Source organism: Paralichthys olivaceus, chromosome 12 (genome assembly GCF_024713975.1).
Source record: "Paralichthys olivaceus isolate ysfri-2021 chromosome 12, ASM2471397v2, whole genome shotgun sequence".
NCBI lineage: Eukaryota > Metazoa > Chordata > Actinopteri > Pleuronectiformes > Paralichthyidae > Paralichthys > Paralichthys olivaceus.
This window is the reverse complement of record NC_091104.1, coordinates 5,308,945-5,328,015: the sequence shown is the minus strand read 5'-3', so window position 1 is coordinate 5,328,015 and position 19,071 is coordinate 5,308,945. Positions and strand designations below refer to the sequence as shown.

Sequence of the window (19,071 nt, the reverse complement as noted above, 5' to 3'; positions counted from 1 at the left end):
TCGCCTGAATGTTCTAGACAGTTTCCTGTTGTAAACTCGTCTGATCCGGACGATCTCCTGCTGGAAATTGTCGGGGAACACTTTGCGGAGTACATTTCTGAAAACGGCTTTAGTTTGCTGCTGAGAGAGACACAACAGAAAACTCTGGCTCTAGCTTCGACACGATGTCACAGCGTCTCTGCTCAGGCTCCTCAGGGGAGTGGAAGCTGTCTTATTAGGAAATGTGTGAGCACATGTGATTCAGGCCGCATATCTTGATCTCTATCTCCCCCCTCTAATGATCCTGACTCATGCCAGTCACAGCTGCTGTAGCAGCCCTCAGTTTTATTTAAAGAACGTTGGCAAAGACAATTTGTATGGATTACAGCAGCCTTAAAGGGAGAGAGGGATGTTTGACATTTTATGTTGCATCAAAAGAAGAGAAGTGATGACACCAGGAGCGAAGAACAACTGAAATCTAATGAGATTCCTCAACGAGTCCGCGAAGGTAAAGTCACATTATTTCACTCCTGAACGTAAACATGTGCGACGTCCATCAATCACACAACAGGGGCTGAGTGGCAGCCCATAAATTATTCCCACTGATCGTATTTTGGGTGCCCAAAGTTATGAGAGACTTCTGACAATGTGCTGACAGTGATGTAAAGAGACACTCCGACCCCGTGGCAGATGCTGCTGGGTGGGGTGGGGTCTGCGGGCGCCGAGGTCATTGTCATTTGATGGCAAACAGCTGAGTTGTCCAATCGTTCACGACCACGGCTCACATCGGCGATCTCTGCCTGGCTCTATCACGGCAGGCTGGAAGACCAGTGGTCACCATGGTAACAGTGCTGGATCCGCAGCTACACCTTGACAGAGTGACTTTCGAGTGTGAGGATAACAATTCCCTGCACAGTGGAGGCGCCGCGGGAAGTTCTCCTGAGTCATGACAAAATCGTATTTTCACACATTCAGCTTCGCAGTTTGTTGGTGACGTACCTGGACACGTATTCGCTGGAACGGGTCTCCGTGGCGACCGGCTCTTTGGATTCCACAACCTCAAGGTCAAACTTGCTGTCCGTCTGGCACTGCGTCTCCGACTCTTTCCGTTGCTTTGAGGGACAGAATAGAAACAGTTCTTTATCAAAAGAGAGAAAAAAGTGTTGAGACTTCTTGAGACTCTGTTCAGACCTGGACTTAACGTCTGTCCTGACTGATCCCGTCACAGGAGTCGGCGCCAAGTTCAGGTGTGAACTCACCCAGAGTGTCCTGAGATCCAATCACTCACATTCAGAGGTGGTATGTGATACATGAGGCCAAATTCTTTTTGCCTTATGAACGCAACTGTGCCCCAGATGAAGGACGACCTACCGCTCTGACGTCCCTCTATATTTTAAACGCTTTTTTAAACCTGTGTCCATGCGTTGATTGGTTTGTAACCACAACTAATGATTGGACCTCTTTGTTGACACCAGGTCTGAACAGGGTCTCTGATGTTTTAAACCACATCAAATAAAGAGAAAAGTGATTTTTACGCTGCACACTGAATCCACATTATTATAACACAACAAGCTTAACCACCAGCCGTCAGGGTCATGATGGAGTCTCTGCTTCAGGCCGCGCTCTTACCCTCACAAAGGCCACAGGGGCAGGCGGGTGGAAGAACTTGCGGACGATGTAGGTGGTAGCGACGATGCAGAAGATGATGGTGCCGATGATCTCCTTCCACCAAGGCAGCAGCAGCACAGGGTCTTTTCTCCTGCGGCTTTCAGCCCCCCCCACGTTTCCGTTTATCAGGCTAACGGAACTGTCACGCTTCTCCCGGTAAGGCCTGCCATAGTGGAAGGAGTAGCCATTGTCTGCGAGGAGGAAACACAGAGTCAGGAGAGGTGAGAATTTTTCCTGCTTTACATTCTGAGTGTATGTAAGACTTTATTGTTGGTCCAGTGTCAGGTTATTACCATATGGATACTGGAGGATGGACAGGGCTCCGTTACTGTATTCTTCATGGGAGAACTTGTCATTATTCAGACACTTGTCGAATTCATCAGAGCCGACCAGCGCTGGAGTGCGGGACGGAGAATCTGTGTCAAGGACAAGACGAGTAAGATCTTTGATCTGAGTAGAAAGACGGATCGATGTGGGATGAGAATCTCAGGGTGAATTTAAGATGGGCAAAGCTTTGATTGGGAGTGAGACAGTGTCCTGATGACTTCAAATATTTCTTGGGGACTTTGAGGATAAATCTACAGTAATGAGGTCAGTCTGTGGTCGCTGTGCCGTGGGCGTACATGGCCTCACACACTCACACTTTGGTGATCAGACATAACAACTGATGCCTGAGGAGTCGCAGACTTACGGATTAGAGGCTTCCATTTGACTATAGGTAGCGGAATTATATTGGTCTCCAATCCGATGGCTTTGGAGGGAAACTTGTCTGTGATCTTCACTGAGGACTGGAGATAGAGCTGTCCCTGGAACATCCCTGATGTAAAGGGCAAAGGAGTTTTGCGTGAGCAGATTTAATGGCAGCTTACGTGTAGAACGTTTGTGCTGAAAAAAGCCGCAGGAGGACTAAACATCGTCATACATGTGTAGACATTTACCTAAGTAGACACTGGACTCTGCAGCTCCCCTGGCTTTCTCCGGATTTTCATCATCGTCCTCCTCATCAATTTCTGACTGGTTGCTGTAGCCGGTGTCATCAAACAGGTTGATTGGTGTGACTTTGCCACCGCCCACCAGCCAGGCTGAGGCAATAGGTGTGCAGAACTACACAACACAGGGGACGCAGAAGTTATTGGAATCTTTTAAAAAAAGAAGTTAAACACCAGGACATTTATTTTAATAAGTTAATCTCATCTCACCTGACGCTCCCAGACCAGCTGTCCCTCAGGCTCCGTGCTGAAGGCCATGACCTTCCAATCAGGAACAGAAACTTTAATGACAAGGTCCAGATTTTGTTTTTTCTGGTTCTCGGTCTGCTCCCTCTCTTTGGGTTCATCTGTGATGACACGCTGACTCTCTCTCCAGCCGTCGCCATTCGTCACTTCTCCCTCCAGGAAGTTTGTTCCAGGCTGCGTCTCTGGAAGGAGCTTCAGCTCAAAGTTTCCAACACTGAAGTTCCACCTTGTAAAAGAGAAAGAGATCATTCAACTGAAACAACTACTTTACTTGTAATGTTTAAGACGATTATGAGATTAACTTTACAAGAAATAATAATAATATATAACGTTAAAGGAGTGAAAGTCAGTGGGAGGGCTAGGGTTCTGTTCTTGGTTTCTGAGTACAGACAAACTTTGGGTTTTGAGCAAAAACATGTATTGAAGTTGAAGTAAGTTTACATTATTGTTTACTTCTGCAGCAAAATCGATCTGGCTGAGCCAGGAGGAGTATTTCCTTTCTGGAAAAAAGGATTTCAAACATTTGCTGGAAAGCTTTTATTGCACTTAAAGTAATGAGTTGTCAACTGGTCTCTACTGTGAAAGACAGACTGGTTGAATAAGACTCACTTCTCCATCCCTGATCGAGGTCTGATGGCTCGAACCGTCTTCTGAGTTCTCTGCAGCAGGAGCACATCTTCTGGCTCCATCTCTTTATCCCCTGATTGGCTGCATCCGACCGTGGAGCAGATGTACCGAAGCTGAACGACAGGGTTATGTTTTTAAGATTAGGGTTGACTAGTTTGATGCACAGAGGATTTTATAATTTCATTCATTACATTGTTATATTTGAATTGAAATGATTTCACTGACCTTGCCACTGTAGGCACCCAGGCCATAGGTAGTGAGGGATTTCCCCCCGACCAGAACCGTGTCCTCTCCGATACGGTAGGACGACTCCAGCAAGGACTCCACGCTGAAAGGCACTGCCTCCATACTCTCTCTGTCCCGGTTCCACTGGAACAAGGCACCGTCCAGTGAGGGGATGACCAACTTGTTGCCAAACACCTGCAGGAACAGAATCAGATTGGTTTGATCTTTATTCAAGTGAATTGAATTAATCAGAGAGGCCCAATTTATATATTTATATATACACGTTCGCTCAACCCTTCGGGTGAGTTTTGGATGAATAAAACAAGACATTTGACGTAGAGCCCGACTGATTCATCAGTTTGCTGCTAAGAATTGGTCGATATGAGTCTTCAGCAGATCAGCAGATATGAAAACTTTTTGGCTTTTATATCAGTATCAGAAATGGTTTTAATCCCTAATATCATTATCGGCATTGGCGCCCATAAATCCATGTCAGCCTTCAGTAAATCTGCATCAGTGTGATAGGGAGAAGGTTGCTGAACAACATTATTCTTGATAAAACAACTAATTCTGAATCGAGCTTGTAATATCTTCTGCGGGTTTTCAGACAATTGTTCAAAACACAAAATCACTTGCCCACACAGACATAACTGTCCGACTCACATCCTCCCACACGTTAGCGCCCGCACACTTGGACTCAATCTACAGGCTTGGGACCATTACACAACTAAGAGCCCAAGTAATTAACCTGGATCTTCATAAAAGTGTGAAACCGTGGATAATGTGTGTGTGTGTTTGATCCTGCTTGTGCGTGTGTGTGTAGTATTAGGTGCTCACTGTGGGGAAGCAGCAAGGATGACATCATTTCAAAAACCCAGAGTCTAATCCTGATTTAACCTCCACAGCTTTAGCTCAGCGGGGGGGGGGGGAGTGTGAGGACAATTGTTTTCTTCAAGCACGTCAGGCATCGTTTTACAAAGTGTGTCCCCCAAACATCAGTATCACTGTTAGTCTAAACTCCAGTTGAGAGACACGTCAGGTGTCGCAGGGGTCGAACCTGTGACCAGTCAATCACCTTGTGAGAGAAATCCAATCAGACTCTATTAGGGTCAGTGAAGCAGCTTTGTGGTGGATTTCAACATGTCAGGAGGGAGCGATGTGCGGTAACGATTTACTAGAGAGCACAGCCGAGACCAAGGGTGATGTCATCTTTTTGGACGGAGGGAGGGAGGGAGGGAAGATAAATTTAGCAAGTGAAAGGGGGAGGGGTTGACCATCACATCACACCACGCTGGTATGACTGAGGGGGTGTAAAGAGCTTTAGAGAGGAGGGGAACTTCTTAGAGCTGTGGATGAGTCATCCTGCGCCTGATGCCTGAACCCATCCGACCCAAAGACCATCACAGACACGGACGTGAATTCATTCCACTGATCTAAATGAGCTGCCAATAGAACATTTCATCCAAATTCCTGTTTTCATGTCAGTGAGCATGGTGTGATTATGCTCCAGGTCGACACTATGTCCCACCACTTGTTTGCACTCCAACCCAGAACATGTCATCGTGGACTTTAGCTGTCGTTTGTTTCGATGCAGCAAAATGATGTGATTACGACATACACATGTTGACATAATGAGACTGAGTCGAATAGTCTTCATGTCTAAATGTGATTATTGATTATACAGAGTACGACCTTATTCAAGTTAAGGTTAATCTGAAAATGTTGTTAACATGACTGTGTCTTATTCAGGCTATTCTCTTAATCGGGTTAATATCAGAATATTCGTGTAAATGAAGGAGAACAGATTTAAATGTGCTGTTTCTTTAGCAGTTGTACACATTGGTTCAATTATTTAAAGACTTAATATTATCCTTCACATTGTATAAACATTAATCTAATACTAATGGTTTTGTTTTAATGTGGTTTAGATGAGGGACATCCAACACAATGTCATGTTTTATGACTTTTGGCAAAGGAGCTGAAGAAGATTATGTAACATACATGATGTGACTTTCTCATAAACCTTGTGTCTGTTGGGTAGATTTAATATTGAAGTATCCATGAAGTTTATAGAGTTTATAGCTCGTTATATCTAAGAAGTGCATCTCCTTACAATGGAAATCTGCTAATTAAATTGAGGTTATTCAAAGATTTTTAAGAAACAAACACCTTGAAAACAAAGGATCTCTTTTAATGAAGATATGGAAACCCCCTCCTACATGGAAACCACCCATCAAAGAAAATTAAAGGTAACCTTGATGAAAAGCAGATGAATATATGATCATTAGCCCTCCCCCCATTTGTTTTTATCTTTGTCTCGTCTCTTTGAATAAAATGCTCTTTGTCTCCTGATCTGTTTTTTTTTTTTTGAGTTTCATAGTTTTGCCTTATATTCAAAACCAAACTTTCGAAGAGCAACAAAATTAATAATTCAAAATAAGACGATCACTTAAGAAATTATTTTAAATGATTAAAAAAAAGAAACTGCTTTCTCAGCACAAATCTTTTCCTTCTCCTCGTATCTTTCCTCTGCCTATTAATTTTTAATAGCTAGACACCAGACTCATTCAAGAATTACTCTCCTCTTTTTTTGAATGTGCCGTTTCACTGACAAAAATATCCAACATCAAAAAATATCCACGATCGCTGGATATTTTTATGGAGGTGATATTTTGAGGTAGTCCTCTGTTGGCTTCAGTGAGCAGTGCATTGCTCTGATGCACCAGTGCATCACTGTGTGAGGTCAGTTTGTGGGTTAATACATTTTTTTGGGGCACTTTTCTGTATGTGCAATGCATGCTGGTCATTAGTAGTTCTTATTAATCCTTTTTTTTTTAATTGCCACTTTTAAAATGTTATTTTCCACACACACTTTACCACCAAGGACGTTGTGTTTTCATCCCTGTCCCTTTTTTTAAACTTAAGGATGGGAAATGAGCCAACAAGGAATTCTAGCCTCGATTTGGACAAAGGATTTCTTTTGAATTTCTCAGTTATTCAGGGGAGTGTGTGCACTTTGTTGCAGCTTGATTGAATTTAAAGGGACTGTTGGGCCTTGAGTTATGTGCTCGACTGAGTGCCTCTCTAGTCATGGAGGTGTTCCTCCAAAGTCTTCCACTTGATGATCGTTTGGCGTTTCTAATCATGTCATTGTATTCTACCCTTGGGAAATGTGGCGGGGGTGGGGGGGGTGGTTCAGAGGAAGCGAGCGGGGAGGGGAGGTCGGACAGCAGTTGCAGTGTGTGTGTGTGTTTGTGTATGTGTGTTTGTGCTGATGCTCCAGCGATCCTGTCAAACAGAGTCAGCTCTCACCCACTGCTAATGTGCCACTGTTGTTGGTCCACAAGGCTACAGCTCTACTTAAAGGTGGCAGACAGTGTGTGTGTGTGTGTGTGTGTGTGTGTGTGTGTGTGTGTGTGTGTGTGTGTGTGTGTGTGTGAATTATTAGAGTATAACTGGAGGTTTGAAGCACAAAAAAGACAATCAAAACAAAAACAGAGCAACTTTACATATTAATGCTGCTTCTATGCATCTTGTCTGTAAATAATACATTGTCTGCATATTATACTATAAACTGTGTATATACATTCAAAGAATTGTATTATTTACTTTCTGTATATTGTTTTCATTCATTTGGCCAAATAACCCTGATTCAGATTCTGATACGAGAGTGATCTAATTGTGTGTGGGGGGGGGGGGGGGAGCCCATCTTGCCGTTTTCATTTCCTTCGCACCGGCGGATGAATTATTGCTTGTCACATTAGTCTCCACGCGGCGGTCAGTGGTTCGTCATCTTGTGGTGATCAATCAGAATCTCTCCACGTTCATTCATTCATTCATTCACGCTGCATGCCAGCAGACGTGCCCAGGTTTGTGTGTGTGTGTGTGTGTGTGTGTGTGTGTGTGTGTGTGTGTGTCGTGAGCAAGTGTGTATTGTCTGTCATGTGATGACATCATCCTTGGATTGAAGCATTACCTCACCCCACTAATCACCCCCCTCCACTCTTCATCCCTTTAACCCCGCCCCCTTAGCATGACACACTCCGTATTGGCACAGACTTCCTCCATCTAATCCCCCCCCCCCAAAAAAAAAAAAACACACAGACACAGAGAGAGAGAGAGAGAGAGACACACAGAGACACACACACACACACACACTTCATCCCCTCTCCAAACAACCCCGAGCGACTCTTGGCTTTTTGAAGTGATGGCTTCTTTTTCTGCAGACAAAGCTGTTTGTGGCTCTGCTGTCCCTCTTTTCACTGAAGACATATACACACACACACACACACACTCTGGAGGACGCAGCAGGTGACTGGCTGCTTCCTCCCCGGCATGTCGAGGCCAGCCAATGGCACGGCGGCAGACCCCCCTAGCCTCTAATCACCGAGCAGACTGGTGTCTCAGGGACTCGGCAAGCACCAATGAAACTGTTTCCAAGTGTAAGGAGTGCATTGTGGGGGTAGGAGACAGTAGTGCCCCCACCCTCAGCAAAAAACATACCCAGACACAGAAGGTAGCAGACAGGCATCCCAGGTTTCGGGGGCAGAGAGGGCAAGGCTGGGTATAAACCACACACACACACACACACACACACTATGAAGGGATCATAACAAATGACGTCACAGCAAGTCACTGGGTTCAGAGCTGACAGGCATCTCTCCACATCTCACCTCGTCAGACGAATGAACAGGTGAAAACATACAGACACACAGAGTCAGCATCCTCTGTCACAACACCAGAGGTTGACAGGAGGAAGTTACGTGTGTGTGTGTGTGTGTGTGTGTGTGTGTGTGTGTGTGTGTGTGTGTGTGTGTGTGTGTGTGTGTGTGTGTGTGTGTGTGTGTGTGTGTGTGTGTGTCTGCGATCATGAAACCTTAAGTCAACACTCAACACGGATGAGGCGAAAGCGTCAAAGACGATAAAACAACTGTGAAAGAAACAATTTGAAACTGTAATCGAGTGCTGTGGTATTTTTTTTTTTTCTGTTTGATATTTTACCTCCACTTTCATTTCATTATCTGAGGAAACAAAATAGATTTAAATGGATTTTAAACTGACTTTAAATGGGGTCTTGATTTTTACCTTCTCAAAGATTTAGTGGCTTTTGCTTTAATAGAGAGATTATTTTTACTGAAGAGTGAAATTTAATAACTTGAAACTAATGTCATTACTCTGTTATACTTGTATATGTCAACGCTATAAAGCATGCATATGTCAAGGTGGTATTTTTGTTTAGTTTCAGTTTGATTTCCTAAAGAGAATGACAGTTTGAATAAAATAATTAAAATAAATAAGCGTACAATGGAAAACAGACATTGTAAAAACAATCAGTTTCATTAATACTAAAGATCCCACATATGAAGTGTGATTTCTTGTATTTCAGCAAGTTTATATTCAAGGTCAAATGTAGATCCGACTGCTGCTCTCACACGATCTCTGCTGTATAAACTGTAAGAGCTTCGAGGAACCTTTAGGGGCTCTCCACATTAGAACCTCCGAGGACCCTGGAAACAAAAGGCTCATGAATTCTGACTACACTACATCCCAACCTCCTCGTGACACAGAACAAGTCAGACGGGTTTTTAAAAAAAAAAAAAAGCCAAGCACACTTCACACGTTCACAGCATCTGATATCTCAGTGATGAGATCCCTCGCTCTAATTGGTTTGCTGATCAGCTGCTGTGCTGCTTAAATGAAAACAAGACTATTCAGACTGAACGGCAGATACTCGAGAACCACTTCACCATGAGAGGGTTTAAATACTTCAATGAAATTCTTCTATAGTGAATAAATGAAAAAGTATATACTCTATATTTAAATCAACTTCAACAGCTCATAGTGTGCTTTAATTTCACACACATACTTCACACTCAATAAACGAGTTGGTTGGCTAATCCAAATCAATCAATCTAGAAAACAAAAACAAACAAAAGATATACCACAACCATGAGCCTGGATTTTTTTTTTACAGGAAAAAACAACCTGTCAGAAGATATTAAGTTCCAGATTGTTTTTCTCATCGTTATACCACACGGATAAAGCAGAAGTGTCCTTATATAACAGAGGCACAGAGTTCATTACACTTGTTCACTCTTAAACCAGCACGAGCAAACTACAATTAAACTGATATCAGCAGCCACCCAGACTCTCGTTAGTATCAGAGGCTTTTTTCCCCCCCCGAGGCAAAACTTCCGAGCGGAGTGAGTCCACATCAAAGTAAACCACGAGCACATCTCCAGTATTTATTTGGGCGAGCGGCGCTCTGGTCTCGCTCTGGGCTACACTTCACTTTCAGCATGTCGGTGTGGGCGGTTTAAGCCTCTGTGTACATGCACAGACGAGGGTCTCGCTGTGCTTGTATGTGTAAACCAGCACCTTCAACAAAGAGGCTAATCCTCCAGGCGAAACAGCTACTCTCAGATTTGTGTGGGGGTGTAAACTATGTCTGGTATGTATTATGTATGTATGTATGTATGTATGTATGTGTGTGTGTGTGCACATGCAATGAATGTAAGCAACAGCAACCCTTGGTCGACTGTTCAAAGTGCACAGAGTTCAATTACTGGTCGACGGAGAGAGAGCCTGGGGGGACAGTGTTTGTTTTGAGACACAGCGGGAGATGAGACTGCGTCTTTAACCTCCCACTGACACAAGACTGTGGAAATTGACTTTTTCATCCACTGGTAGATGTTAATCATCTGAACAAAGTCTGTCTGACTTATTTAAGTGCCTGTGGTTGACTCTGGTGTTTATCAGATGACGCTGATCTCGCTAGTAATATTATATTTTACTGCATAACACTATTAACATGGAGGAGGCTGGGTTTGACCTATACCATACTGCAGCCAGCCACCAGGGGGTGATCACTTAAGGGTAGCTGTCTTTGTTATACTGAATGAACAGTAAGGGCATTAAATCAAATATGTTCATTGCATTACAATCTCCCAGATGTTCAACATGAGGTGGGTTTTATTTATTTTTGTACATTTCAGATGAATAAAAACACGAATGAAACTTTGACGTTGGGTTTACCTCAGGTTTGCTGAGGCTGGAGGACACCAGGCACCCTGACCTGGCATCGAGGTCCCACTGCTTCCTGCCCTGGTTGTGAGGGTCCAGAGCAGAGATCCGTCCATCCAGGGTACTGATGATTACAAGAGACCTAAGGGTGGAACAGAAAGAGTTCAACACACGCTCATCTTGAGGGTTCATAAAGGCAGCAACGTCTATCAGTAAGGCTGTTTTTTTTTTTACTTTGCAAACATCCTTTAACGCCATTTTCCCAGTGGGGGCTTCAGTCTAATGCCATCACAGATAAGACAGTAAAGGGCAAAGACATGCGGTGGTGCAGATGTCGTCTCTCCCTCTGTAGTCTACCCTTGATTAGGGAGCAGGGTGACCTTCAACTGCAGCCGGCAGCACACCTGTGCCATGACAGACCTCATCCTTAAAGCTGAGACCACATCTGAGGATTGTTAAAACCTGACCAGACGTCCCACGCACACAGACTTTTTTTTAAAATACAGCAGGAACATGTGACACCATTTATTTTGAGTTGTTCATGAAACAAACCACCAGAATGCAGCAGCTTCATGCAATTTGCACAGAGAAGATAAACTATGGCTGAAATGCTGGATAAGGAGACGCGATACAGATCTGATGGAACTGAACCTAGAATAAATAAACCTAAACCATCTGGGACTAAATTTAAGATCAAAACTAACAAAGCTGTGATATGTGCAAGGTTATAATTATCTCAAAAACCCGCTTTTGTCTTTACCTCAGTAGATTTTCCACGAAACTTGGTGGAGGGACGGGACATGGGCCAAGAGAGACGCCAGTAAACTTTGCATGGATCTGGACAAAGGGCGGCTCCAGAATTATTTTTCAATATCTTTAACATTGTAAGATACAACGTTCTCAAAGAATAATTCACGGATCTGGATGATAAAACACATTTAGAGGACTGGATCTATGAGAAGGTGCAGTTTGCTGCAGCTTAGGTTAAGGGCACCGTCAGCCCCACGGAGTGTCATTCCAGTTTCATAAATGTGAACTTAATGGCCATCCTCTCCTGCAAAGACACAGGAGTCTGTTTTGCCTCAGGTCTGGAAGGAGCACACACACACACACTGAAGCAGATGGTAAGAGAGACTGTTAGAGCCACACAGGGGGATTTGCCATGGTTACTTTTCTCAGGCTTAAAACTGTCGTTACTGCCACAAAAGTAAAACCTAAAAAAGAAATTCCATGTATCTTTTATTCCGTGGATTCAGTGAGTGACATGTTCTGACGAGCATGATGCGAATTTGGCGCTATGCAAATGAAACGTAATTGAACTGAAACATTGGGTTGACAGCCCAAGATGACAGCTCATAAAAATACCATATCGGAAATAAATTAGATCAAACGCCTTCGGAGATTCGCAGAGATCTTCTTCAGTTTAATAAAGTTTCAAAACATCAGCCTGGAGGATATAACGAAATAAATAATATATAATGTAATGAAAGTTGTTGGGTCATCACCGGCAAAAACAACAACACAAAACTCTACTACATGCTGTTAAAGCAGAATTAAGTGAACAACATTCCACATATTTCATTCAGAGGCATTAATGACCAAGAAAGAATGAGCAGCTAAAAATACGAGGAGGGAAAAAGATGCAGGGGGTGACAGTGTTTTCCTGGAGATGATCTACGAGCTGCAAATTTCTCACAGCATCACTGCTCTTAACCTCCACGGAGAGAATTCAAAACTACTGTCGTGGTGGATTTTTAAATTTCATCTTTTTGTGTATTTCTCCTCTTGTTCGAAGGGTTTTCCCCAAGAATAATTGATTCCTTCTTTATGTGCCCACACAGCAGGTTTTTGTCAACATTCTCTTCTCACATCGAGTAACTCCAGGCTAAACAACAGTCCAACTGAATGAATCACGACCAAGTTAGTCTTTGGGCTTCTGCCGCATTGCTTGTCAGTCATGTCCTGACTGAGCCACCTCCTGACTATTGATTTGCATCTGTCTGGAGGAGATGCTGTCAACTGGGCTTTTGGCTTTATTTAACCAGCGAGGGTTTGCTGTGCACACATGCTGCCGCTGGGCACATCCTGCCTCACATCCACACAGCTGGGACCCAACTTTCCCTCTGTTGGCCACTGGGGCATATGGGGTTTAACTGCCTCCCTCGAGGGCAACAAGGCAGCAGCGGCGGAGGGAAGAAGAAATGTCTAACTTGTTTGTTTCCCCGGCTCAGACACAAAAGAAGAACGAGGAAATTAGGAGAATGTCGCCTCTCGACATCCTCCGTTATGTTTGTGTATTTAATATAAGCATCAACAGCACTATCCATCATTCACACTGAGCCGGTGAATTGCTATCGACAAGCTGTAATCCCTATTGATTCCACCTATCGAACATTCCTCCGCCACAAAGGGGAAGGAGCATGTTCAAGGATGTTTAAGCCTTAGGACAACTAAGAAACGGATTGTTTCAGAGGAGGCAAATCAATTTCAGGAAGGTTTCTCTTATGTTTCACTTCAGTCACAGACACATCCACTCGCTGCTCTGGACCAGCTCGCTGTTTCAGCTCAACTGGCGCTGTAAGTTTGAATAAAAATGCAAATAGGATCACTTAAGAGTAATGAGCCATGTGTCTTTCAGCCTCATCAAAGCCAAGATTATCTCCCCAGATCTGCTCGAAGCGTTATCAGCCTCGCCACTAGCACCGAAGTATAGAGCGCTAAAAGAAAAACATTGTTTTTCCTCTCCAGCAACCAATAAAAACACAGCGCCAAAGCCCGCTCTCACCCACTTGATTGGCTGCGAGACCCTGCCAAAAATATTAGGCTGATTGGTTGTTGCTAAGCAGGCGGCTCTGTGAGAGGGTGGGAGCTTTGGCGGCCTTCTCTAAGACCGGCCCTGCCCCCTCCGAGTCACGCTGCGAATGAAGAAGAGAGGCAGAAGTCGCTGAGAGCATCGAGTTCAACTTCAGAGATTGAAAGAAGGAGAGCAAGAGATAGAGGAATTTCATTCTGAAGCGAGTGATCAAAGCTTTCCGTGGACTCTTTGTTCCCCAGATAAAGGATAAGGAGGAGTAGAAAGAGGGGTGGGGGTCTGCACTTGACTGTACAACTTAGGCACTTTAATGATAATGGAGGAATAGAGCAGCGGAGGAGAGGATGGGGGAGTAGCAACAAAAATAATACTGAACCCATCAATAAACACAACCCAAACAAAACAAACAGCCGCCCTGTATCATTTAGAATTCGAGGCAATTTATTTTTTTCCATGGCTGAGCCCCGAGACACCGCTGCTCTGCTCATCACCAAAGGGACAACATGCAGCCTGTGGGGCTGCTGCTGCTGCCGCCAACTGTGACAAATGCGGGCGATGGAGAGACGATGGAGAGACGCTGAAAGAGACGATGCATGAGAGAATGAATTGGAAGAAAGAGTGAGAGTAGTGAGGCTGCCAACAGACTGAGGGTTGTTAGTGTCCTCGCCTGTAATGCTGTCAAAAGTGTCATAACAGTGGCGAGTGTTTCTTCGATCACCAAGTATATGGCGGAGCAGGGAGCCAATTAGCTCCGCTCTCACCAGAGTCTCTGCTCCTCTGAGACTCGCAGCCTCAGTCTGCACACACCGGCAAACCCGAGCTGCTGGTAAACACACTCCATTGAAAGAAACAACCAGGATGTTTACACAGGCCGAGTCTCCAAGGAGCGGGAGCCGCTGAGCTGAACCAATCGCAATGGCCTGCCACGTCCCGGCAGCCAATGAAAGCGCCGTTTTTCTCCTCACTTGGCCAATGGGCGGGTGGCTCCGCAGACTACGAGCCAACGGTAGGGCAGAACTGCCTGTAACCATGCAACAGCGAGCAGCCTGAATGCAAGCTTGAGTGTGGAGTTCTGCTGCCGCGCAGCTGCCACTCAGCTTCCCGTGCAGCCACGAAGAGGCAGAACAAAAATATGAGAGCATGGGGAGCACGTGGTGTGAAAGTTATGGATGCAGCTCTGAGCCGGCCGCACCCAGCACCACGAGCTGAACCAGCTGCACCAGCAGGAGGAGGGGGGGGGGCGGGGGACCAGTCAGGTGTCAAGTGCATTCCTTTAAACTCTGCACAAAGTGGAGGTTTTAAATATTAAATGTAAAATCATTCACTCAGAATCAGATGAACCCAGATTCATCACACAATCTAAATGTTAAACTAGAGATTCAATTTGGTCACAGTGAGAATAAAAACCGATAAACCTGAAGTTTGAAAATCTTTCACATTAAACCTTTCAGCTGTGACAATCCCAGGATTAAGAGTTGCGGGCAGTGAACACAACACAGACAACAACAATAGCTTTACTCCTTTTCTTTGGCAAACATGAGTCTGCTCCTGTGAGCTTACTTTAGATAAACACTTATACAACGCGACCAGATTAAATGTCTTAATGAAAATTAAAAGGATTTCACAGTGATGACTGACACGGTAGCGATGAGCCAGTAAACGCCATTCAAGCCTAAAGAGACAGTAATAATCACAGATGACATAACTCCAGCACTTAAACACAGATTAATGTCACTTGAAGGTTTATGTAACTGTCCTCTGAACCTGTTGAATTAACAAGTGATATGTTCTATGTCTTTGTGACGACAGTTAAAGACTCAACGATGAGAACTTCTGCTTTAAAAAACGACCTCACATCCGTCAGGGTCGCTGCAGCAGAGAGCAGAAGGTGTGGTTGAAAAAGAAAAAAAACAACACACATCATTTAAAAGCATTGCCATCTCCCTCCTTCTCTCTCTCTCTCTCTCTTTTTCTCTCTCTCTCTCCCCAACTCACATCGTCTCACATGTGGTAAAATCCAAACTCTATGGCGCCACATCCCTGACAGCCAGCGATTGGCCAGACTGCAGCTCTGATCCGAGGATCTCATTCGTTGTTGCTAAGCAGTGAGGAGCCATCCAGAGTGAAAACAAGACAGCGTGGTCCTACAAACTAGCAGCTAACTCCTTGCTTTAAACCTCCCCTCCCTCTCTTCCTCCCTCTCTCCGAGCAGCCCACCTCTTTGCTTCTGCCCCACCCATACTGCAGTGCTGCAGGATGTGTCCTGCCGACTTACCAAAATAACCACCGACCTAATAAATTCACACCGACTGATAATCATACTCAAATCCAGACATATTCGTCCAAATACGTCTTCTATAACCCAGAAGTGCACAGAAAGTCACGAAAGGTCATCGCATCCTAACTTCTTAATAATTCATATATTTCAAAACAACAACATGAGAAATAGTGGAGTAAGACAAACAGCGGACAAAATGAACATAAAGGAAAACACAAGGAGGATGAAATAGGTTCAATGAGATTAAATGGGTTTATTCAAAGTGACACTTTAGTTTTTACACTCAGGCAAAACATTCCCTGCACACGGACTGAGATTAGAGAACCAGGCTTGAAGTGCTCAATTAAAACTTCCCAGAGGGAGTTCAATCAACTTCATCTTGACCTGTTATTTTGGGGACAGTTTCTATTAATAAAACCCACAACATCTCCCTGCCTGGTTACAGGGAGCAGACGACTGAAACAAAGTGAGGAGGGTGAAAAAAAAAAAAAAAGAGAAAAACAAGGAAATGTTCTCTCCCCTCCCAAAAAAAAAAACTCCTCCTCCCTCTTTACCTAACTATAGCCAGACCCATGCGGCCAACTCAAATTCTGAGCACTAGCCCATCTCTCCGACGCAATTGGCCAACAAGTTGCCCGGCTTGGCCGATTGGCTGTTGCTAAGCAGTAGGCTGGTGGGAGCCAGCCGGCGAGCGCGGCGGCCCAGAAGAGCTGTTGCCCCTGCAGGGCCTGGGGGAGGGGGGGGTACAAAGGGCGGGGGTGGGGGTGGATGGTGGTGGTGGTGGGGGGGTAGCAAGTTCAAACAAAGCTGCTGTCCTCTCTCCTCTCACCTCCAAGTGATCCCTGAGGTGACGGAGGCCCCGATGGAGCCCGAGCTGAAGGAGGCATCAAACCTGGCAGCGCCGTCACATATGATTCCCACACACACACTCACACACACTTACACACACTCACACACACTCACACACACTCACACACAGACAGATGTAAACACCAATTCTCAGGAGCGCAGTTTGCAACGTATAGATGGCAGAGTTAAAAGTGAGGTGACAGCCATCAGCCGACATAACAGCAGCTCGCGTCAAAAACCCAAGGACGGATCAAAGCTAACATCTAGAATATTTATAGATGACAGGATACGGCGGCGGAGGAGGGAACAGGATTTTTTTTTTTTTTTTTTAAAGACAAAAAAAAAAAATAACAGCTGCATCTGACAGAAACCCAAAAAATGTTGACATCTGAGAGGAGACATGGTTTTCAAGCTGTCCGCAGGAAATGTTTTCAAGGATCTGTGTTTGTTCCACAAAATCTAATTTGGAAGAAAATAAGAAAAGAGCCGTGGATTCACTGACAACTTCATCTCACAAACACACACACAGACATATAGTCAGATCAAGGGTGTGTTAACCTTATTATGGTCACTGGGTGGCACTTCTTATCACAAGACCCGGTGTGGTGCACTTGGTAAACAGCAGCATTGAAAGGTCACAAAAGGAACTAGTGATATGTTTTCCTAAAGAGGTTGAACTCATTTATCTGGATGAAGTGACGATGAAAAAGAATTTTACTGTTTAACACTAAGTCAAAGCTGAGTTTCGTTGAGTTGAATCACTTGTTTCAAATCTCTCTGTGTTTGCTTTACGCAGGTCGTGCTGCTGAAGAAGAAGAAAAACGGAAGTGAATGTGTTTTCTGACATTCGGGAAGTATTTTTATTGATTTAAATTGAGGGAATTTGAAGAGAAACGCACCTAAATCAAGTCTCACCGCTTGTGAGATTTCTTAAGTTCAACAACAATTCTCCTGACAGATGGATGGAAACAGAGCGTGGAGTGGAGTGTATGCTCAGGGGGGCGACGTTAATGTGTACGTGTGAAGGTAAAGGAAGAGAGAGCATCAGGGACAGTAAAGAAAGAATAAGATATGAGAGCAGGAGACAAAGACAATAAATCCAACAAAGACAGAGACAGACGATGTGTGATTTTAAATATTTTGACACTATAAAAACAGAAAAGCCTCCTTGAGTTCATGATTTTCTTATTCCAGCAACAAATCTTTGTTGTTGTTTTACACACAGGCTTTTTAATGAATAATTCACCTGCCTCATGAGCAACTTGTTAATTCTTTATCTCAATGACTTCTACATATCAGAGCAACTGTTTGTTGTTGTGCTGGAGTGCAGCTTCCTGCTCCGTGTGACAGCTTGTGAGACGTAACGCTGTGTTGAAAATGACACGACAAACGTGACCTTCTGTGCGCTCAATATTTCTCGTGTTTTTAACCAAAACAAAAATTGGGAATCATTAAAACTTTTAATTATTTATAATTAATTAATTAACCCCAGAAGTGATTGATACAAGGTAAATTAAAGCCAATGGATGGTGATAAACAGACTGTGAAGATGGAAAAAAGATGAAGAAAGAAAGAAAAGAGAAAGTCAGAGACGCAGCAGAGAGCGACAGACACGTGTGGATACACACTGCACAGGAATAGACGCAGATGCAGAAAGCGAGCGGTGGCAGGGTGTGACCAGCAGCAGGACGGAGGCTCCTGAGTTCTCCTGCTGCAGATGAGGTGTCTGGCAGGGGAATTGTCCACTTCTCTCAGAGCTATTACCTCTGATTACTTTTGATTTCTTGTTGATTCTTTCTTCAAGTCCTTCTCACAACACAGTTACTTCTCCGTCCTGGTAAGTTTGTGTCCTTGGTGGTGAAATGACAACATGTACAACAACTATTCCTCTCAACTTGAGCTTTGTGAGACTGAGTCGAGTGCTATGTTGACAAAGCTGTAATTTGATGGCATCCAAAACAGGAGCCAACTTAATGTTTAAGGATTTGTCAGGAAGCTTTAACCGGAGCCTCAGGATTACAGAGCTAATGACAAATGGGAGGCACGTTGCATTTTTACCACCAAGTAGCAACAGAATCAGCAACTTTTAAGTATCGTGATAAGAAACGGCTCCAAAAACCTTCGAAAAGGATCAAGTCCAACAATGTTTTCAATTTCATGAAGTACTTTGATCCAGCTCCCTCCAGAAGAGCAGACGGCTCGTTTATAAGACTACACAGAGAATAATTTAGCGAGGGGGTCTGATGTGCTTCGACAAGGAAAGGCACTGAAATAACAATGATCCAAGACGCTGAATCAAACTGGATACATACGTGTAATGTAGTAAAAGAGAATAACATGGCCGAGAGAAAGAACATCATGAGGAACACACTGCG

At 44.2% G+C, this 19,071-nt stretch overlaps 1 protein-coding gene across 1 annotated transcript in view; it reads right to left on the bottom strand.

Annotated features, from left to right (window-relative positions):
- Positions 1-19,071, bottom strand: part of eif2ak3 (eukaryotic translation initiation factor 2-alpha kinase 3) — a 29,415-nt gene that overhangs the window by 7,358 nt on the left and 2,986 nt on the right. The window contains exons 2-10 of the mRNA XM_069536109.1: positions 10,770-10,899; positions 3,735-3,929; positions 3,492-3,622; positions 2,847-3,108; positions 2,586-2,751; positions 2,339-2,464; positions 1,941-2,063; positions 1,609-1,838; positions 979-1,091 (exon numbers count right to left, since the gene is read on the bottom strand). Of these exons, the coding sequence (XP_069392210.1) occupies positions 979-1,091; positions 1,609-1,838; positions 1,941-2,063; positions 2,339-2,464; positions 2,586-2,751; positions 2,847-3,108; positions 3,492-3,622; positions 3,735-3,929; positions 10,770-10,899 (1,476 nt within the window). The remainder of the gene's footprint in view (positions 1-978; positions 1,092-1,608; positions 1,839-1,940; positions 2,064-2,338; positions 2,465-2,585; positions 2,752-2,846; positions 3,109-3,491; positions 3,623-3,734; positions 3,930-10,769; positions 10,900-19,071) is intronic.